At 40.7% G+C, this 22,426-nt stretch overlaps 2 protein-coding genes across 15 annotated transcripts in view; one reads left to right on the plus strand and one right to left on the minus strand.

The window, feature by feature from the left end:
* The window catches only part of cbl (Cbl proto-oncogene, E3 ubiquitin protein ligase), a 35,207-nt gene extending 23,801 nt beyond the window's left edge, over nt 1-11,406 (plus strand). For all 3 annotated transcript variants that reach the window (XM_005915855.3, XM_042218102.1, XM_042218103.1), the window contains 12 exons: nt 1,733-1,854; nt 3,545-3,682; nt 4,388-4,475; nt 4,981-5,112; nt 5,297-5,515; nt 6,285-6,416; nt 7,006-7,422; nt 7,831-7,919; nt 8,125-8,322; nt 8,409-8,497; nt 8,853-9,092; nt 10,380-11,406. In XM_005915855.3, the coding sequence (XP_005915917.1) occupies nt 1,733-1,854; nt 3,545-3,682; nt 4,388-4,475; nt 4,981-5,112; nt 5,297-5,515; nt 6,285-6,416; nt 7,006-7,422; nt 7,831-7,919; nt 8,125-8,322; nt 8,409-8,497; nt 8,853-9,092; nt 10,380-10,669 (2,154 nt within the window). In that variant the 3' untranslated portion in view covers nt 10,670-11,406. The remainder of the gene's footprint in view (nt 1-1,732; nt 1,855-3,544; nt 3,683-4,387; nt 4,476-4,980; nt 5,113-5,296; nt 5,516-6,284; nt 6,417-7,005; nt 7,423-7,830; nt 7,920-8,124; nt 8,323-8,408; nt 8,498-8,852; nt 9,093-10,379) is intronic.
* Nucleotides 11,407-12,861: 1,455 nt separating this feature from the next.
* The window catches only part of mcamb (melanoma cell adhesion molecule b), a 47,873-nt gene continuing 38,308 nt past the window's right edge, over nt 12,862-22,426 (minus strand). For 5 of the 12 annotated variants that reach the window (XM_014330294.2, XM_014330277.2, XM_014330283.2 and 2 more), the window contains 5 exons: nt 21,464-21,502; nt 19,881-19,916; nt 19,364-19,487; nt 17,024-17,135; nt 12,862-16,909 (listed from right to left, as the gene is read on the minus strand). In XM_014330294.2, coding sequence (XP_014185780.1) covers nt 16,907-16,909; nt 17,024-17,135; nt 19,364-19,487; nt 19,881-19,916; nt 21,464-21,502 — 314 coding nt within the window. In that variant the 3' untranslated portion in view covers nt 12,862-16,906. Of the gene's footprint in view, nt 16,910-17,023; nt 17,136-19,363; nt 19,488-19,880; nt 19,917-21,463; nt 22,421-22,426 lie in introns of those variants that run through there. The other 7 variants (XM_005915857.3, XM_005915858.3, XM_005915861.3 and 4 more) reach the window with 4 other exon arrangements.

A 22,426-nucleotide genomic window follows, 5' to 3' on the forward strand; every position in this document is an offset into this window, starting at 1 on the left:
GTTAAGAAATTAAACTATTTTATTTTGCTATCCCCTAAATTAACTGTGTTTTATAGCTCATATTACTGGTTGTCTACTTGCATCCTGTGTCAGAGGTAAAGGGCTAAATACAACCCACAATTTATATTTCACAATCATGAAGCAGCGCATTTGTTTCTGTGCCATTTTGTCATATACTTCTGGTGTGCAAGTGCTGCAAATTTCTCTAAGTATAGAATGAGGACAGATTTAAAAAAAAAAAAAGAAAAAGCAAAGGATATTGGGAAGGGGAGCACAAAGGCTGCATTTATCTACCTTCTTCAGGGCTTATCTGTATTTTGTAATACAAGTTCTTTGCATCAGTATTGCAATTAAAACTGTATCGAATGAGAACCACTGATCTCTCAAGTGAACCACAATTTCTTGTATGCAACAGCTAATGTTTAGTCCTCAGTGACATCACCCCTACTTATGTGTATGTTACTGACAGGCTTAATGAAGCCTAAACAGATTACAGACATTTCCTATGGCACTCCCTCTTACAAAAACGTCCTCCTCTAAATGTCCTCAAACGCAGAAGAGGAAGTGAGCCTGTGGCCATTTTAAGCTCTGTCCTTGATATGCAGCAGACTGTTATTTTTATTTATTTATTTTTTTATATTGCTTTAAAAGCCCTCTCAGATATCTCATCTCTCTTCATGCAATATCTTTAGGCTGAATTATGATTTGATTATAAATAGGCACATAAGAAAACATGCATTCTTAGTGCAGTTAGGTGAAAACGGAGTGGTTTAGGATGAGTTGCCCTTCAAATGTCGTTAAGATGTACCTGAAAAGTAATTGTACAGTTGCTGGATATAACCTTACTCATCAGACTTTATTGCACTTATTTAGTGCAGTCTGTTAGGAGAAAAAAAATACTAAAGCCTACAACAGACATGTGATAAAATATATTCCAGAAAAGAGTCCAGAGGAGACAGTTTTGACTTGTCACTTCCTGTGTTAAGTGCTGCTTACTGCAGAGCCAAATGGGCGGCGCTGGACCACGTCCAGCTCCCCCTCTCTGTGATTAAGGTTAGATTGAGGGTGGAGCTGGAGCTGGAGCTGGACTAGGAAACTGGCAGTGTTAGGTTTTCATTTGGGCAACTATTGTGATGCTGAAAGAGGACTGGATGGGTCTCATTAACATGTTTGCATCTCCTCAATTTTGCAGCTCACGTTAAGTGTCATATGTGTTAATTCTGCTTCCTTTCACACATCAGACAGACTAACGATAGCAATTGCAGAACCACCTACTCACCACAGCATGCATTCAGTGAGTGTGCTGTGGAGTAGCATGATTTTTGTTTTTCTCCCTGTTCTTCTTCATGTTAAATTTTTACTAGTTATTGTGAGCATTTCTGGATGTGGGTCAAGTTGCCTTTAAAGAAAGAAACATGAGCTCCTATAAACCAGGCTTTTTTCTCTCTCTTTTTTTTTTTTGAATGTACATTATGGAAAGCAGTCTACTAAAGTCTAGAAGTCTTCATTCTGTGATCCAGGTGGTGCCAAATGAGTTGCTTTGCTTAAAATACCTTTTTGCGCAGATTGATCCCAGTCATTGTACATCACAATGAGGTTTGCCGAACAGTTGTTTAAACCTTGAATATCACCAGTGATGCAATATATTTCACTCTTGCTGTGCTCATTATGTTACTGCCATGTACATTCACACATCAGATGACTCACTTTCTCTGTGTGTATGTGTGTGTAGCCTTGGTCATCCCTGCTGCGGAACTGGAACAGCTTGGCAGTTACTCACCCGGGGTACATGGCCTTCCTCACCTACGATGAGGTCAAAGCTCGGCTTCAAAAGTTCATTCACAAGCCTGGCAGGTGAGATATCATGATACCAGACATCCACACCAGACTTCGTGAAATATTCATCAACACTGAATGTCTAACATGGTTCATAAAGCATTAGCTGTATCAGACATAGATAGATAATTGTATAGGAACTTAATCGAGCATCACCATTTCTTTTTACCCGTACCACCTTGTAGTTGCTTGGTAACTTTACAGTCTGTTGTAATCTATAGATTACTTGGACATATTGCACATTTTCTTACATATTTGGTGAAAAATGGCGTTGTGCTGGGTGCAAAAGCAGAATATGCAACACGGGGCCAAAACAAAAAGCCTTGTTTTGCTATTCATGCAGCCCTACACAGAACACATATTCACTGCACTGCACTGTGCAGTGCAGTGAATACATAAAGCATAACTGCCCATTTGTAAATGCAGTTCATACCCAAAATGTTTCTACCATTACGGTGACCTTTCATTGCATGTATTTTTACAGTTTAGTTTTCTATCAACATATATTTTAGCACTGAGCAACATGATTCTGTACATTATTAGACACACGTCTCACACATCAAATCATCACTCTGGCAACTGGATAGTTGCACCCAGGTCCTATTTTTGTCCCTGGTAGAGGACAGAGAGGGCACAGTTTTAACCTTAATGCCAGATTCACTCACAATTAATGCAAAAGTTTGTGTGTTCATGTGTTTTAGTTTGTGTGTGAGGAACCCAGGGCAGCATGGCACTGGTACCTTGCATCAATGGCCTGATTGTACGCTGAAAGCTGATGTCACTTTTCAGGCCTGGCCCGTGTAGGGCCACGTTGACATTGGAGCAGTAGTTACTGGTTGATGTGAGTGCAGCGTTTTTGACGCTCTAAATTACTGTGCCCCATCAAGAGAAGGATGTTGGTACTATGGGTACAACAGTTCTGTGCTAAACATCGAGGCTGTGACCAACACTTAGGCTTAAAAATTGGCAAGACTATTTATTCCTTCCTCTTTTCTTTCATTTCTCTATACAAATTGGTCAGCTTGTGCAGTTAACTAGAGAAGTGCATATTGGGGGGGAGTGGTCCATCTCTTATCTCTTCAGTTTTGTTCTTGCCTTTCCACTGTCCATCCCACGGCACAAACGGCTATTTTTATCTGATCTAACATGCTGTGCATTCACCTCCACTTCCACAACAGTGTCATTCTTATGAACCAGTATTAGTCCAGTTGCAGTTGATGTTAGTTATTGATCTTTTATTTTGATAAGCAGTGATGGGTTTTGTGTCTCTGTCATCCCTACACTCAGTTCTGTCCCAGTTGTCTTCTTTAGCATCGTTGAATGGTAACTACGGCAATGGTGTAAACGCAGCTGCTTTAATGTTTCTATAATGTGTTATATACACTGAATGTAATGTGTGTATCTGTGATGTGTATGCCATGATCTAGTATATATTTATGTATATATGTGTTCAGTATTGTAATGAAAATGCAAATTAGAAAAAAGTAGCTGATTTTGCCACATTCTGTTATGCATGTTTATTATGCAGCCTGCATATTTTCATTTGGATTGTGCTTACTTGGAAGGTATTTCTTGTGCACATTTTGCAGACACTGCTGCCCTTTTACTACATTTCATCTCATTGTATTTTATTACTTTTTTCAGAGTTAAATCTGACCATTTAACACCATTCAAGCTCTTCTTATTTAAAATTTTCCTCTCTTCTCAGTTACATCTTCCGACTGAGCTGCACAAGACTAGGTCAGTGGGCTATTGGCTACGTGACTGCAGATGGAAATATACTCCAGACCATTCCCCATAATAAACCCCTCTTCCAGGCTCTCATTGATGGTTTCAGGGAAGGATTGTAAGTCAACTGGCATTTTGTGAGCCTCACTTAAAATCATGTCATTTTCTTGCAGCTTTCCATCCAGAGCTCTGAGCTTCTGTTTTTTGTCTTTGTCACTGGTTCAGTCTTGATTCCCTTGATTCGATGTAATTTTTACTTGCAGAGCGCCTCTTTTTCTCTCGTTCTCCTGTTCTGTCCTTTCTTCCTACAAAGCTTGCACAGTTTTGTGTGTGAGATTTGCTCTAAGCCAATTCAGACATATCATTTTACATGTTCCCATCATTCCAGTGTTCTAACCACAATAGAGTTGTTGATTTAGCTGACTGGCGTAAAACTCATCTTTTTAAGCCAGCGCTGATTCCTTTGTTTAATAACGGCTATAGTTGGTCCGTTCCACCATGTAATCAAATGGTGATTTCAAGTGGGAAATCTTGAAAACTTTTCAAAGCTTATAAACCGTATCGCCTCTATCTTCGAAACATTTATCAAATGGTAATTACAGAGTCTGACTCATTTAGAAAACACTCACGTATTGTACATGCACAAACTCGTAGCGAATGAATGGACTGAACAGATGTTTTCATTACTGCAGCCTGTTAGGTATACATGCCACATAATTGCAGTAACTAATAATGATCATTACTTCTAAATTAACATACCTGCCAAAATACCCAGGGATACTATATATGGATTTACTAATTTGTTGTGTCTCTACATCTGCAGCTATTTATTCCCTGATGGCCGGACTCAAAATCCTGACCTGACAGGACTGTGCGAGCCTTCGCCTCAAGACCATATCAAAGTCACCCAGGTCAGAGCAGCCTTCTTCTAAGACCCTTGAAAACCCTGTGTTTTTTCGTGTGCTTTTTATTTTATTGCAGTGTTAAAATGGTTTGTTACGTTTGGATGACTAAACAAAGGATTTAAACAATTTATACATCTGTTAATAAGATTGGTTCCAATAGATGGGATCCAGTACTGATCACACTCTTACAGCAGTGCATCCAGTGGGAGTCCTAAAGAATTTTGAGTATTATCAACATCTTTATTCATAACTTTGTTTTAAATACTGTAGAAGATCTTTTCAGACTCATACATGTTCTCAGAATTTTGTAAGTACAATGAACAGACTCATTTTGCAGCCACTGGACTGAAACTCAAACTACACCCCCACAACTACCTATTGCTCTAGATCCTTCCAGGCTTTTTTTTTTTTCTCTTCTCCTTTTTTTTTTCTTTCAAAAGGATCTCAGGTGCTGTTGTTCCTGTGTGATGTTACCGTCTTGTCATGTTTTTTTTTTTTTTTCTCCCCGCAGGAACAATACGAGCTGTACTGTGAGATGGGCTCCACTTTCCAGCTTTGTAAGATCTGTGCCGAGAACGACAAGGATGTGAAGATTGAGCCCTGTGGTCATCTCATGTGCACTTCCTGTCTCACTGCCTGGCAGGTACAAGAGTGGGTGTATGCAAGGGGGTTTGTGTGGGTTGTTCATGTGTCATAACTCAAACCTGTTGAGAAGTGAACTGTCTGTTGAAGTGCTCTTTTATTCAGACATGTGAGACACAAAAAGAAAAAAACCCTTTTCTCATCTCTGCATGCTCTAACCATCTGCCTTTTGGCCTGTGTTGCAGGAGTCAGAAGGTCAGGGAACAGGATGTCCCTTTTGTCGCTGTGAGATTAAGGGTACGGAGCCGATAGTTGTGGATCCTTTTGACCCAAAGGACAACAGCGGAGGGTCTTCCAAGAGCACATTTGGGGCTGAGGGTGCACCCTCACCCAGCTACGACGACGATGATGATGACAGACTTGAAGACCCTCATCTAATAATGAGCAAACTTGCCTGCACAAAGGTAAGACGGCGACAGGAGTCGGACTTGACTAAAAAAAAAGTTACTTCACTCAAAGTTTCCAGTCGTGGCACTGGGTGAGCTATTCTGGTCTTTTTCTATTCATAAAACGTTGAGGCACTTAACACCCAGAGTGCACCTCACAGGTTCCTGCTGTCCTCTTATCTCCTGCTTTTCTGAGAGACCCTGTGCAGATGAAACGCTCCCTGCCCTGGCCTTTTCACTTCTTGTGAGCTTCAAGCTCACATCTCCTATCTAAAGTCTTTCATCTCCATCTTTCATGGCACCAAGGTAGCAGTTTTTTGTGCCTCTTTGTATTTGATATGTGGGGCATTCTCCTGTCTTACATCTTTTATGTACCTCTGAGAAACTCTGTGTGCATTAATCTGTTTATAGAGCAGGCGAATACCTGAGATCATACACACTTTGATGTGGTCCCGGGAATTTCTTTGGCTTTGATTGCTGGCCTGACCTCTTTGACCATTTACTCTATATTTACTCATTTCTTGTGCGTACTTCTTTGTTTCATCTGTGTTGAAACAAGATACGTTTGAGGAACTGCAGAAAAAATAAAGCTCTAATATTGAACAGTGCTGTAAAGTAACCTTATAAGGTTATGAGAGTTTTCAGTTGGCCTGATGTTATTGCAGAGATATGAGAGGAGATTTGTGATATTTGCAAAATGAGAAGTGGCATTTGGACTCCGTCTGATTGTGTTTGAATAATGCTGATCAGATGAAATCTGTGTTTGGCTCTTTTGTGCGTCATCCAGGTGGAGCGTCCCCCATCACCTATGTCTGGGACTCCTCAGTCCTCTCTTCCCCCGGTGCCTCCCAGACTAGACCTATTACCGCACAGACCTCCCAACCCCCCTGGTGCCTCCAGCCCTGGAGTCAGCAGTAAGGTAACTAAATGTACACAAGAAGGGATTGTAAAAACTTACAAGTCTAATATTGATGTCCAGTCTATGTACAGTAGAGTGTGTCATGCCTTAGTGGGTGCCTAATCCTAATCTACTCAACTTTTGTAGTGGGTTCAGAGTCAGAGCAGGTAGGAAGGGGGAGGGGGAAAAGCCTAAGATTGGAAAAAAATAGACTAGCAATGCGCTCGGAAGAACCTACGCGTAATGCTCCTTCATACAGGTAAGGAATTTAAAAATGGCGGTCACAATCATCAGGGCATTTTATGTTCAGATTTCCTTCTCTGGGAAACTGCCATATTTCCACATTTTTATTATCTTTTAAATGTAGATAAAATGAAACTGCAGATGAAAAGCTTGATTATTCTGCACATGATAAACAGCATCTTTGCTTGGTGTTGTTCATCTAAGTTGCGTGTATTGTTGGAAATGATGACTAATGCATAAACAGTGTCTTTCTTGCTAAATGGATTACTTCCAGCACTGAAGATAACAGCACAGAGCTTTCTTTGGTTTCACATTAATATCGCATGTAGTCTAATTGAGATCCCTCCTCCTTGGTTTTTCCCTCCAGGCACCATCTCATCACAAAGACAAGCCTCTTCCCCTTCCCCCAGCACTGCGTGATCTCCCCCCTCCCCCTCCTCCAGACCGTCCCCACACAGCCGGGGCAGCCCCTGATGGACGGCTTCAGAGGCGGCCCTTGCCCAGCACACCCGGGGAGCCCCCTCGCGATAAACTCCCTCCTACACCCCCAAACCGACCCCTGTCTGACTGGACCTCCAGGCCGGTTCCCAAGGCTCCCACCTCCTCTTCGTCATCCTCTTCGGTATCCTCTTCGTCCACCCAGTTCCCCTGTCTGGGCGGGGACCTCCGAGCAGGTGTCAGGGAACTCTCCAACAGGCACTCCCTCCCCTTGGCACTGCCCTCCGCCATGGACGCTCGCTCAGACTCCCAGAACAACAGCTCCCTCAGTCTGGACCACCAGCTGGTCAGAGCAACCACAAAACACAGCACATTCAACTGCCCTTTGATTCATTTGCTGGCACACATATCACTAAAGTTATTACGAACTTTCCAAACAAAACTGAAATTATTGAGAATACTGTTTATATGGATTCCAGTAAATTATGTTATCTGTCACAAAAACAGTGACAATGACATTAAGGTTGGCTTTTTACTTTTTGGACGAGCAGGCCTAGTCTTTTTGAGAGTTTAAAGTCTTTGGTTCCACTGTATTCTGATACATAGTCTTCTACTTTACTACTGGCATGTCTGTGCAGGTCTAAATCCTAAGAGCTGCCTTTAATGTGTTTAATTTATTTATGATTCTTAGTTTTAACTACAAAAATATTTGTCTTTAGTGTTTCTAAGATGCCATCTTTTGTTTCCTTTTCAGAATTTTTCCACGGGAGTTGGTCAAGATTACGACAACCCCAGAGTCAAACCTTCTGTCTCAGCCAACGCCATTTATGCACTGGCAAACAGGTACGTTTCAGTGCTGCTGAAAGCATCTCAGTGGAGTGGATCTTGTCTTTCCTGAATCATTGACATGCTCTTTGCTTACTTGCAATCCACAAAGCTGTACAAATTACCTTGTTTGAAGTTGATTTATACTCGGTACCTTTTTTAAGGATCATTTTACATAATATAAATGGTGCTTAATAAATAATATTCTTGGATCTGACTGCAGAGCGTCCCCAGCTACAGCCAGGCCAGCAGGAGGAGATGAAGGACATGACAGTGATGATGAGTACATGATCCCCTCTTCTCGGCCCGTTCTGCCCCCCATCCCGACTCCACTCATGGGGGAGACCCCACCAATCCCAAGACCCCCGCAGCCCGTGTCAGCAGTCCCGACACAGACCCAGGCCTCTGCACTGAACACACGGTACTCAGGCCTTTCTATTACGCTCTTGCAGCACATAAGAAAAATAAACTGTCACTATTGATTTATTTTTGCTTTTGGCCTTGCAGGCTGATTCTGGACGATGTACCTCATTCACTCCAAATGTATGAAGCCATGTTCAACGCCCAGCCCAGGTCACAACAAGCGAGAGATTCAGGTATTTGTGACCCACTAATCTCAGCTGGGCTTTGTGGGGCGGGGCCGTGTGCAGTGTTCAGGGCAATTCACTTTCACGTAATACTTTGAATATGCAAAAATCTTACGTTTTAATCAGACAAGCCTCATCTGGATTTTCTGAAGTTTTATTTATTTGCTAAAACGACCACTGCACATCCTGGGAAAAAACACCTCTGTATTGACATAAATGTGACTTATACTTCTCACTGCACTTGTGAGTTATCTGAAACTGTTTTAGACAATGTTAACCAGATGAAATTAAACAGGTTAAGGTCTCAAGCATGTATTAAACTTTTAATCTCTCTGTTTGATGTCATATTCTGATTTCCTTTCAGACTATTCAGATTTGCCCCCTCAACCAGTGAGTAACGGTCCCAGAGACCATGAGGCTGACGACGGGGAAGAGGAGGAGAACGGCTACGACTTCCCAAAACCCCGACTGCCTTTGCCTCCCGCCCGACGGACCCTTTCAGAAATGGGGGGGTCTTTGTCTTCATCTTCTTCATCCTCCTCATTATGCGCTGCAGCAGCTTTCAATCGTCTTTCTCTAGATGCGGATGCTGGAGCGACAGCGTGTAAGTTTAACAGTTTATTGATTAAAAAAAGTGTTTTTTTGTTTTTGTTTTTTTTCTCTTTACTATGATTTCGGTTCTTTATCAATAAGCATACACATGCTTGCCACAGCTGATTTTAATGTTGTATTTCTACTTGCATTTCATCTGTTATTCAGCTTATCCTGCTTAAATATGGACTTCTACTAAGTGCTTTGACATTTTAAATGTTTTAAAAGTTTTTTACGTCTGGGACAGCAGCTGCAGGGAAACTGCCTGTCTCTTAAAATCACTTGTATATAGCAATTTTATAACTACAGCCTTCACGTCCTTTCTGGCTCAAAATCAGCAAAAACTGCTGATGAATCAATAACTCGACGTCCAAAAGTTCTTTGACCAGATCACAGCCTGAAAAGTCAGCTAAAGCATTTTGCTTCCTGGTCTGGGGCCAAACATAATGCAGATTTTCCAGAAGCTCTCTGGAGTTAATATTAGACTCAGCTCTGGACTTTGATTGTCATGGATTGATTTCTTTTACTGCACATCATCTGCATTTGTGGGTGCGTGCAGATTCAAAGAAAAGTAAAGACCAGTAATTACAGAGAGCTGTTTCGTTACATTAGTGACCTTAAAATAGTTTGTTTTTTTTAAAAATCCAAAGCGATGTCCTCAGAATGGTGGAAACAACCTGATGTGGGATGACCTGCTGTGTCATCAGAAACCCGTAGTGACCACACAGACGTCTTCCTCCAAAGACTGCGAGGAGCTAACACAGCAGTACTTGCCTCAGCAGACACAACACGGTGTGAAGAAAGAAGTTAAAGCAGAGAGTAGATAAAGGGAGCAGTGTTTTAGATGACTTAGGAGAGACTCCATGTTAGAAGCACCACCTCTGAGTTTAAGTGTTCAGGTGGTTGCTGATGAGACTGTGTTCATTACGTCCTGGCCTCTGTTGTGACTTGACATTTACTGCTGGAGGATGATTGCAGTGTCTGATTGTTCCCATCTTCAGTCTTCATGTCTAAGGATCAATGAGTGCTCACACAGTCTGATTAACTCTGAGATTCGAGCTTATGACTGGTTTATTGAAAGCCACTACACTGGAAAGGACATCAAATGTGTGTTAAGATAAAAAGTTCATAGCTTACCTCAGTGATCAAGATCCTTTTTTCCACATTATTTTCACATTATTTCCAGTAGTTTTATTTTCTGTCTTTGACCCACACTGGCTGTTATGTTTAAAACTAGTTTATGTTGGTTGTCATTCCACCAAAGCCAGACCCTTTGATTTCACTCTTCCCATTTCCTCAGCCTTCCCAGATCCAATGGAGGCACCAGAGAGACCTCCAAAGCCCCTTCCCAGACGAATCAATTCCGAGCGCCGGGCCAGCCCAGTCCCCCCCACTCCGCTCGGCGGCGGGGCAACAGGAGGAGAAGCCAACCCACAAATCAGTAGCGAGATCGAGCACCTAATGAGTCAGGGATACACTCAGCACGACATCCAGAAAGCACTGATGATTGCACAGAACAATATCGAGATGGCCAAGAACATCCTGCGCGAATTTGTCTCCATTCCCTCTACCGCGCACATTCTCACATAGCACATCCTCCCGCCTCTCTCCTGTTTGCTCTCTTTTGCCTAGCTTGGCCCAGCCTGGTTTGGTTTAGGCTGGCATAGACCAGCCCGAAACCCAAAGCCACTGCCTGCAGTACTAGCTCCAGTGCTGGCTGACACCCTACGCCCCTGTGGATTTTTAACTGGCTGTTACTCCAGCAAGCTCGCAGTGTCTCGGGACTCTCGCCCTGCACTCCACACGCTTTCACAGTGTCTGGCCTTCTTTGAACTGCTGCAGCCGGCCTCTTAGTTTTCAACAACATCTCTGCAGGACTCATCCCGTGCGGAGCAACGACAAATAATGGAACGCCGTATAATTGCAAGGCTTCTGTAGGAATGTCGGAGAGATGGATTCTTATCCTTTCATTTTGAAGCCTCTTGCTGAAAATGTAACCAACACCTCACAAAGAAAACTAAAATGTATGTCTATATGAAAATTTAATATATGAGTAAATATATATTAAATGTGTGTAATATATACAGTACGTGCATATATAGTATGTGAAAATGATCGCAGCTTTGAGGGTCACGGTTGGTACAGGCGAAAAAAGCACAGATGGGACCAGGTTAAAGAGTCTGTTGGGGGATTTCTGTAACTGGGTGAGGACGAGTCGGGGTGTCCTCCTCACCCGGGTTTGTTGGTCAGCAGCAGTTTGGGGGGGAAAAGAAAGAAAAAAAAAAAAACATGCCGCAGAGCTTCTTCATTTGGAATTCAGTCTGTTATGGCCTTCGATTAACTGTTGCTTTGGTACTTTTTTTGTTTTAGAAACTGCTTGTTTTGTCATGTTGTTGTTTTTTGTTTTTTTCAAAGTAGCATGAAGATGGTTTCAGGTCTGGCGTGCGTGCGTGTGTGCGTGTGCGTGCGTGTGTGTGTGCGTGTGCGTGTGTGTGTGTCTGTCTCAGACCTACACCTCATGGCCTGCTCTTAAAACAAACCCCTGTTCCTGTACAACATGAATGTGGAATTACACTCGGTGTACTCAAGACTCGTGCTCTGTAAACGTACTACTGCTCGAACTTGTGTGTCAGGGCCCAGTGTAGCTGTAGAGCCTGGCAGTGAGATTAGAGGACGTACTAATGTTGACGCCCCTGCAGTACCAGACAGGCTGAACGCTTTTTTTTCTTTTCTTTTCTTTTTTTTTTTTTTTTTATCATCATCATTATTATTATTTTTGACTAACTTCTTAGGCTGACTGGTTCAGATTTCTATCTCCAGCTCAGTCCAGTGTTACAAAAACAACAACAAAAAAAGTCATTGATTTTACTTTGATAATATATTATTGTAATATGATCATAAATATTGTTATTATAATTAATTCAGAAGTGCTTCACTGCTGCTACTGTTGTTAGTGCTAAACAATTAAGACTTCAATGTACAATTGTGAATATTGTGTTTAACCGTCTTTAAAGTGACAGTATCATGTGTTTCTCTAGTCTGTAATGTAGCATACTTGAAAGTACAAGCGACTTGTGAGCACACAGCTCTATCAGGTCGCAAATCTTCAGTGTTTTTCTTTTCTGTTTTTCTTAACATATATATAAATATAAAATATACTCTGTAAGTGGAATCTGTAGAGGAACAGAAATATCACAAGCAAAATGTTCTGGGAATGGAAACCAGACGTTTTGCAACAGATTCAAGCTTCTCTTTCACATCGGTTTCCTTCCTCTGTAGGAGTTCGTCCTGCTGAAAGGGAGCGACTGCCGAGGCTTTTTAATCGTAGGCTCATGGGTTTGTTGGCGCACCCCTCCAAGTCTACAGAAAATCAGTGTTTGGGCTGACTGTAAGAGCTAACTCAGGAATAATAATGTATGTCTGAACAAGTGGTGTTCACCCTGTCTGTCAAAAAAAAAAAAAAAACCCAGAAGAGACTCATATTGGCATAGACAGCAGCTCACCTGTCCAGCTGTCTGTTCATCCAGGTGACATGTAGCCAAAAGTTTCCGCGTAATGAAGTCACACAAGTAGCCTATTACTCATTTTGGTTTGACATAACTTGCACATTAGTGTTTTTTTTTTTAAGATTATTTCCAGTGTTTGCAGGTCTATAAAGACAGCAGCTTCATTTCCAGGTACTAATTACAAATGCATTATGAGGAATTCATCCAAGCAGCTTCTAGGTACACTGACTGAACCTCTCCCAGCATATGAAGAATGGTTGTTGTTTTTTTGGGGGGGGGGGGGTTTCACCCACCCTGGGAGTGTGTGCATCGTGTAAGTCAGCCCTGTCTTATTCTGGGTGTCTCTGCATGTTGACTGGAAGCTTTGTGCTGTCTCGCCCTCTTTTATTTCATTTTGGGGTCTTTTTTACTCTTCCTAGTTGCCTTGAGAAACTTCTTGAATGATGTTTAATGGACAGGAAGCTCCCCTCATATCATCAATACTGTACCAGTGTGTGTTTATATATTAAGAATGGCATGTCATTGTCTTGTATTATTTACCATTGTTTTTGTTTTTGCACATTATACCAGTTTGTGCTTTGATACTGTCACTCTAAAGAAAAGCAAATTGTATAGAGTTAGATATGAAAAGAGGAAGAAAATGGCTGTTATATTTCATTTTGCATTCCTGTACATGTATTTTGTTCCAAAGGATTTGTTTACTTATGTGAATAATTCAGTGAGCAGTGCCATATGTTTTTGTTTTTTAGATGTTTTTTGGAAGAGCGTTTGTTGGTATAGATGTGTACCTGTTGGTCTCCGAAGGCAAAATGATGCGGTATTGCTTGTGTTAATCTGTCCTCTATGCTTCTTCAGCCTCATCAGGCCTCAGACTCTGAGCTTGATGCTAACCAGGGGTATTTCAGTTATCTGCCAGAAGAGGGAGCTGTTGTTCCACACGGCTGCATTGCTTCTCAACAGTAAAAAGCTTCTTTTTTTTTTTTGCTTTTTTTTCTTTTCTTTTTTTTTTGCTTTTTTTAAAAAAAAAAGGTTTTTAAAGCTCATATCAATTTGGAAGTATGCACAGTGCTGTTAATAAAATGACAAGCAAAAGCCTTCAGGTGTCTCTTTCCCCTGTTTACACATATTTAGCTTTGTATTCCTTAAAACATAAAACTAAAAAAAAACAAAAACTGGGGGGAAGTCATTTCCCGTGTGTAGCTCCAGTCAGAGTGCTCAAGCTTCAGTGATTTTCTTGACTCGGCTGCCATTTGGCAATAACTTTTTAAGGTAAAACTAAATAGAAATTTGAATTTCATCCTTTGGCTCAGGCAGGAGTGGCTGAGAAGACTCTAAACAAGTTAACAGCAAAGCAGATGAAACTGAAAAAGAGCAGTGAGTGATCAGAACTGCAGACCGATTCAGTGCTTTGGTGCCATTTTAATAGTTGATACTCTTGCATTTTCCATTGTGATGCATTTGGTAATTGCATTAAAACCCAAAATGTGATTTGGCTGCCCGACCAGTAGATCACATGACCAATCATCAAATAAAACTTCAATGTAACCTAATAAACTTGCCTACTGTTTGTAAAGGGACTGCTAAGGATAATCTGCTTATTCATGCCTGCTTTGGTGTGGATGTTAGAAGTAGGCACTTTATAGGCATCCACTGTCCATGAACTCCCCTTTTAAATTCATTCAGATACTAATCGGTGTATATTTCTTTGATAGAACCCCTTGACTTAAAAACAGAGTCGCACATTACTCATTTAATGCTGGAAATTTAATTCACGCCATGTTCAGCAGCTATATGTTTTTAGTTGTGTGCACAAATGCCACACTGTCATGTTTAGCAGACCTACTGTGCAATACCTACAACTCATATTACTAATGTTCATTAACAATAATATTTGACTATTTGCCAGTTATCTGTGAGACAACGTCCAAGGAAAAAAACATATATATTTGTGGTAAAACCAGTAAAGAACGATTTCTATTTCTACCTAAAATTCACAAGGCTCATTCTTTAAAGTGGACCTGTTATGTTTAGTTTCTGCCTCCACATTTTTATTATTAGAGGAGAACTGAATGACTCCCTGCTCAAAAATATCCTCATTTACATCAAATTGCACTTTGTTCATCAAGAACAAGGGTGTCGAACTCATTTTGACCAGTTACATTTGCTCTTTCCGTCAGTGTAAAAAAGTTTATCGCACATTTAATCCCCAAGAAATTTTAATATAAGAAAAGAATTGCAATTATAATAAAACATGTCCGTTATTCTACATGATTTAGCCACAATGCTCCTTTGGGCTTATATTTGATCTTAATGCTGGTATCTCAAGACTGTCCTATATTTATAAAATGGAAACATTTAGTCGATTGACAGTATGTCTGTGCACCTGAAATGATCGTTATGTGCTTCCAGTATCAATCATTCTCCAGATTGTTCTTGACAAACTTCAGTCTGGCCTGAAAGTGTCTCTTTATGTATAATTTGAGTTTTTCTTGGGCTGAAAACTCGCAGTGCATCGCTGTGCAGGGCTCCAGTGATGGAGCCCTGAATTTTTTTGATGACACTTCCCAGTGGTACCTTTATATAACTGATTTCTTTTGTTTTTAAGCATGATATTTTCTCAAGTGACAGCTCAAACCCATCCTAATGATTTTACACTGTGTGTAAATTGGAAGGTAACCAAGTTTTAACTTGTTTTTAAAGGTTTTGACCATTACAGAGTAGAGGCACGTCATGGCACAGCAGTGATTTGTAGTATGGCTAAATAAAAAAGGTCATATTTTTATGTCAGCAGACACATTTCCAGTTATGTTCATTTAACAGTCCATTTTTATTTGGTAGAATTTCACAAAAAAAACTACAAACAATCAGATTTGTTAAATATGTTATAATGTCTTCAGTGATATTATAACACATTTTATCTTTCAGTCTTTAAAAAGGCATTATACATTGAACAGTGGTCTCACGCATCAACAGCAGAAACAAAACAGAGGCTTAACTGTCTTCAAACATGATTTGCATATGCAGAGTCACAGTCAGTCCCCTCTTCTCAGTAGTGAAGTCTAGTCTAGTTACCGAAATGAAAAAGAAAGGCTCTGGTTACACTTAAATGAGGAGTGGCTGATGTTTTAAGGCATCAAGGCTGAGGGGCATTCTCATGCCTCTCTGGGACACAACAGTTTTCAACAGTGTTTCAAGTTTTGCTCGATACATGAATTTCTTCATTCGTCACACAGAAATGTCTTTTTCTTATAAAGAAGGAAACATCATGCCGTGAACCCATGTGTATTCACCAAACACCAATACTCTCCAACTTTAAAATTTCAAAAGAAATGATTACAGAAGTGAAGCATGTCATGAACGTATAGAACGATGAAAGATGGTGGCTCCTTCCACAACAACAAAGCCTGCACGAATCACCAAAGAAATCAGTGCGCTGAACATTAAATATAACAATAAAAAAATGGCTTCGAATGTAGATTCTAAGGCATCGGTCGTTTATAACTGGACTGCATAATATAGTCAGATTTGTTCACCTGCCTCACAAAATGACTAGTTAATATACTTTATACTCCGCAGGTTGTGTGAAAGTTGAGTGTTAGAGGAGTAGATATCAAAATAATGTGAAAGGTACGCGATTCAAATTTTTCTTTCAGAGCCAATATTTGGTGAAGCTGTGAACTGGCTGTAGAGGTGAGGCATCGCTAGAGCTACAAAAACAATTCAGTGTAAAGACAAAATAATAAAAACAAAATATCTACTTAAACTCTCCTTGCTATCTTCCTTAAAAAACACAAAACCCCACCACACTATCTTGTCTTGCTTTTTTCTCTTTTCCCCCACATTGTGTTACTTTAAATAAAGAAATATATACATAGATAATAATATGTACATTAGCTCAGCTGTTTCAGGCTGCTCTTCGGTGACTGAAGGGGCTTGAGGTGATGCTTTTTGGGGTATAAAAATAGTCCCTGGTCGGCTTTGTGCTCTAATTATTGTTCTGTGGACTATCAGCAGTACACTGTGAGGAGAATCTGCGGCATTCCTTGGGGTTGAAGGGAGATTACTTAGTTCTGAAATGAAACTTTCCAACCTTGTTCATTAAAGCTCGAGATGCATTCCAACAGAGGAGCTGGCACGTAAAGGGCAGAAAGAGAAAAAGCCATAGCTTGGAATAACTTCATTTGTCCTGATAGTCACGATTGGAATAAAAAGCTGTGGGTGCTTGAAGGCAGCAGCGGGGCCTGAGGCTGAGAGGGGAGAACGGGAGCAGCCGTCGGTGTGTCACCTCCTCACTTTCACGCGTGCAGACGCTCATCGGTCTTTACTGCAGAGAGCAAACAATCACAAAAGAGAAAGTTTGGGTGGGGTACTGGTAAGTTTGATATTCAGTAGAAAGACCATTCGATTTAGCGAGTTCAGTTCAGGATCAGATATGTACTTGGTCATTTGGTTGTTGCTTTTCTCCGTTGACCCCAAGGAGAATCGCCTCCTCTGTGTTGTCGCTTTTCATCTCCACCACAATGTTATCTTTGCTGGACTTCCTCTTACTGCTGCAGGGTCAAGAACAAGCCATAGTTATAACTGAACCTATCTGAAGCTTTATGCATTGTACCTGCTCACATAACAGGGGGCGTCACTTCGTGTGTCCTTTAAAGCCACACAAAAAATAATAAAATGAGTATATATATATATATGTACACATTCATCAGTAAGTGTATTGATTTTACCATGTACTCCCAGTGCTGCTGAATATTTCTGGAAATCACAACTGCACATTAAAAAAAACTTTAAACTTCATCCATTTAATGAAGGGTCTGGGACTGACAGCCACCGTGTTTTTTAAGCATTTTCTGCTTCATGAGTGTAAACTGTGACAATGCCAGGTTTGTATTACTGTAATTTTACAGCATGGCTTTGGTAGTGTTACGAAGACACAGGTTTATTACTAAAGTACTTCTGGCAGGTGTATCACTAATATCACAAAATTCAAATTATGCCTGCAACGATCGATCGAGTAATTCGAGGGATTCAATTATAGCAAAAGAAAAGCGAACTTTATAGCTGCTCCATCCACTGCTTTGTTTTACACAGAGAAAAATCTGCAGTAAACTTCATCAAGTTGATGATGATGAGATGATGAGATAGCCTTTATTTGTCAGTTGCAGGTATTTTGCCCACAACCGAGTTGTATTAAAATGTGCAGATGATCTATTAACTTAGTCTGATACCATGTTTAAACGAACGGCAGCCGCCCTTTTTACATGGAGGCGATACCTGCAGCAAACAGGGGTGAGTCTACACGGGGGGAATAGGGTGTAATAGACCCATTGATTTTTTTTAAACATTTTTCAGACTGAAAGTGAAATAATATAAAATATTGCGTTAATATTTAAAAATATAAAACAAAAGCTTTTTTCACAAGCCAACAGAAATGTACACGGGCCATTAAAACTCAGCGTAAAGGTAAATTTTTTATGCCTTCGTTTGGATTTCATACATATCTTATTTTATTGACTTCAACTGTACTTGAGATTATTTATATTTTTTGCATTTAAGAAAATGTTTTCTTTAGTAATTAAATTTAATATAGCAGGTCATCAAAGGCTTGTTTTCTTTCATATTTTTCTGACACGTTTGCATTAAAACATTGCAATTTCTAAAATGGAAACCAATGAGCAGTTCGTTTAGAAAAACCTGTGTTTTTTTTATTGCTCATATTAATTATTGCTCAGAAAAGTATTTCTTATCTGACTACTGGATCAATCAATTGAATAATTGATAGATTACTCAGTTACTAAAATAATTGTTACCTACAGCCCTAAATTAAATATCACTTTTTACCAGAGAGCAACCTTTACACACTCTGGCTTTAGGAACAACACACCTCACAACTTTAACATTTAATGTTTTATGTTATTAAGTGCACTTTTGAATCAACTGTGAACACAAACTGTATCTAAAAGATGGATATAGACACCCTAGTTGTCGCCCCCTGCAGGCTATTAGAGAGAATGCAGCTTAAGGCACTTCCTGACTGGCTTCTCCTTTTAGACACTTTTATATCAAAGGGTCATCTATCATCTGTCTGCTTTCCCAGGAATTTGGCTGCTAGTCTTTTCTTTTCATCACTTCCTTTTTCCCATGCTGTAAAACTCAATGCAGACATCATTGTTTTAGTCCAATCATCTTTCTGCCAATCAGCCTCCACTCTGCATACCTTAAATTGCCCTGCTCATCTCCCTTGTGCAATCAACCTCTTCCCCATCGCTGCCTCACACAAGTCACTCAACCCAAGCCTAGACCAGGGGTGGGCAACTCCAGGCCTCGAGGGTCGGTGTCCTGCAGGTTTTAGATATCACCCTGGGTCAACACACCTGAATCAAATTATTAGTTCATTACCAGACCTCTGTAGAACTTCAATACATGTTGAGGAGGTAATTTAACCATTTAAATCAGCTGTATTGGATCAAGGACACATCTAAAACCTGCAGGACACTGGTCCTCAAGGCCAGGAGTTGCCCACCCCTGGTCTAGACTCTGGGGGGTTCTGCCCTAATTCCTATCACTGCTGGGATTTCATTCGGCTGTGATGGGCCATCGGAGTCTAATCACAACATAGCATAACTGAATTTTCTACATCGATGCATCATGTTCAGTTCTTTCTAATGGTCTAGAACTACAATACTGTGATACAGTCCAGCCATAAAATCACATTTTAATGTCTCCTTATGTGGAGACATTGTGTGTTTATGCATGGAACTGCTGTCATTGCACTTACAAGTCTTGCTTGCCAGATCGGCCGCAGATCCTGCCCTTCTTGTACAGGAAATAGAGCACGCTTCCCAAGATAGCCAGAAGGAAGATGGCGATGATGATGATTGCGATAACAAAACCTTTGCTCTCTATTGGAGAAGAAGCACAAAACACCCACAGCTTTACTTACTGCACCCGGATTTTGGAATAGAATGACAGCAGGAGACAGGAGAGTCTGATACAGGTGGAGATACAGTTTGCAATGCGCCTAAGGAGAGTGTGGCAGTAGCATCATTCAGGTGACCCTGAAAGATAAAGAAACGGAGTGGCAGTTTATCAGGGCTGCAGGAGCAGCAGTGCTTTTACAACATGCGCAGGAAGAGGTGAAGATGATGAACAACCCAATGACGCTTTGATGTTTTGTTCATCACCAGGGAGGGTTCTCGTGAAAGCTAGGAGGCGAGAGAGCGAGAAGTGTGCTCACAGAGGAGAAGTGGAAGGAAGGCGGTAGAGAATCTGCAACAGCAGAGTGATGTACAAACCTTTCTTGATATTTGGTGATTTGGTGGGCGTTTGAACTGAGAAAAACCAAATGAACACAGAAATCAGTGGGCATATGCACATAAATACTTCATATAATACTCAAACACAGTTTAGATCAGGGACACGTGGCCCACTTTGATCTTAAGTGGGCTGGACCAGTGAAATGCCTCTTTCACATTTAATCTCCAAGATGTCTTACATATGCAGTTTCAACATTCAGATTTTCAATGACAAACGTTTAAATGACAAATGTTTAAAATTGCAGAGAAAGATCTGGCAGTTGATTGCCCAGTGATATGAATGGCAATGGAAGCGGTCTTTATGAAAAGGAAAAGCTGTAAAACGTGAAAATACAGTTAAAAGTTCAAAAGCTCCTCCTTTCAAAGTTGTCCATTGGGCCAGATTGGAGTCTTTGCTGTGTCAGCTCTGGCCTGCGGGCTTATGGTTGACACCCCAGGTTTGTGTTGCTGATGTTCAGCAGAGTCCTGAATAAATGTTTTATTTCAGAGGATCTTATCAGTGTTTTGAATCTAAACATCAACTTTGATATGCAAACTGCAGTCAGCAGCAGAAGAGTCATTTTCTACAGGGGCCCTGTGTAATCCCGTTTATCAACGCTTTGGGAGAAACGTGGACTCAGAGCAGTTTTCCTCTGAGGGGCTGAAAATTTCCTGGCGTGAAATATAAACAGAGAGCAGACACAGAAAAACACAAAGCAGGACCCATAATGGGAGTCAGGAGACTCACTCTGAGTGCATTTAAAGCATCGGCTTTAGATGCACTCAATGATGAGAGTCACAATGATGCATGTACGTGTGTGAACCTTTCTCTTTTTATTTCCACATCATTTGCAAGCATGACTTCATTCTCAAACTTTAAGACTACATTAAAACAAAACGTCTACATTTATAATAACCCAACACGCAGAACAGCAGTCGTGACAATAAATTAATAATTAAGACACCCTGTAACGACAACAAACCTCACTTTTAATGACCTATCTATCATACCACAGTGGTAACTAAGGCCTGCAGGTGTTTCTGAGTTTGCGTCACGCCTCCTTGCTCTCATCCTTTCTTTCTGACTTACAGAAAAAAAACTGCCCCACAAGACTAAATAAAAGAAAGTCTGGAGACTCTGAATTTGCTGGTTATAAGCTTTCAATTCAATCAGTTCCATTCAGTTTTATTTATTTATTGCCAATTCACAACAACGGTCGTCTCAAGGCACTTGATTCTGCAAAGTAAAGAACCAACAATCAGCAACAGCCACCTGCCGTGACTGGGTGTAGGCTGAACGGGAAGAATAGAGGGGAAAAAGAACGGGAGAACATAGAGAGGGTAGACAAAAGTTACAGCATGCAGCAGTGGCACATAAATGCATCAGGAGTGAAAAAAGGTGTGTGGAGAAGATCAAGCCCTATCTAAACTTTAACAAAAAAATTAATCCTAATGTGAAAATGATGGAGGGCGACTCTCTCCTGAATCCAAACTGGGAGCTTTTTGATAAATGAACTACCTATTTCTGTCAACCAAGTTTAATTATGCATTTTGTAGCTGATTTATTTGCACAGTGGTCTTACCTGGGTCATTGACATAGTTAGTTGATGTGTTTTGTATAACTGAAAGCAGGCAGAGGCACAGAGAGGAGGTTATTTGGGTCACTACACAGGGGCGCACATTTAACATCACAGAGGTTAACAGTGTCAAAAGGTCTGTATAGGTTCTCAGTCATCAAGGACATGCGAGCTATGAGTTCTTAAAAAGAAAGCAAATGGACTTGTGTAGCTTCACATCTCATCCAAGAGGCTTCTTCAGTTCTGAAACAACTGGCAGAGATTTAAACCCCACTGGGAATTGTCTCCTTGGAGGTTGAAATACCTGGGAAAGGATATCAAGACTGTGTGCCAATTTATTTAGAACTGAAGAAGCCTCTTGGATCAGAGTCGAAATGTCTTCCCAAACCTAAAGAAGTCCAATTGCTCTTTTTAAGCACTTAAGACATCAGTGTGAAAAAACAACAACACAGAGAGGAATATGAAAAATCACAGACAACACATTACAACACTTGGCAAAGCTCAGCATCTTTAGATGAAAGTCAAAACACACAGAGACACAGATGTGAACGGGGGGGGGGACACGAGTAAAAGGGAAAAGTGAGGGGACTTTAATTTATACAGCAACAGTTCTTCAAGGTGGTTTATGTAGGACCCAACAGTGCTAGAGAGAAAACCTCAACATCAGAGGATTCCCCATTAGCACTCGGCAACAGTGCGAAGGAAGAACTCCTTTTTAACAGGAAAAGGTGCAAATGCAGCCAGTAAGTTCAAAGAGAAGATAAAAAAAGAGAGAGAACAAAACACAAGCTACAGGAGAGAACTGACAAAACTTAATAACATGCATTAGAGACATATTACGGGAGAAATGCTCAGTGCATCATGGGAGGTCTACCAGCAGCCTAAATCTATTGCAGCATGAATAAGGGATGTCTCAGGGTTCACCGGATGCAGCCATAACTATAAGCTTTATTAAAAATAAATGTTTGA

This window comes from Haplochromis burtoni, unplaced genomic scaffold, assembly GCF_018398535.1.
Source record: "Haplochromis burtoni strain Fernald_Lab_line unplaced genomic scaffold, NCSU_Asbu1 Contig_15, whole genome shotgun sequence".
NCBI lineage: Eukaryota > Metazoa > Chordata > Actinopteri > Cichliformes > Cichlidae > Haplochromis > Haplochromis burtoni.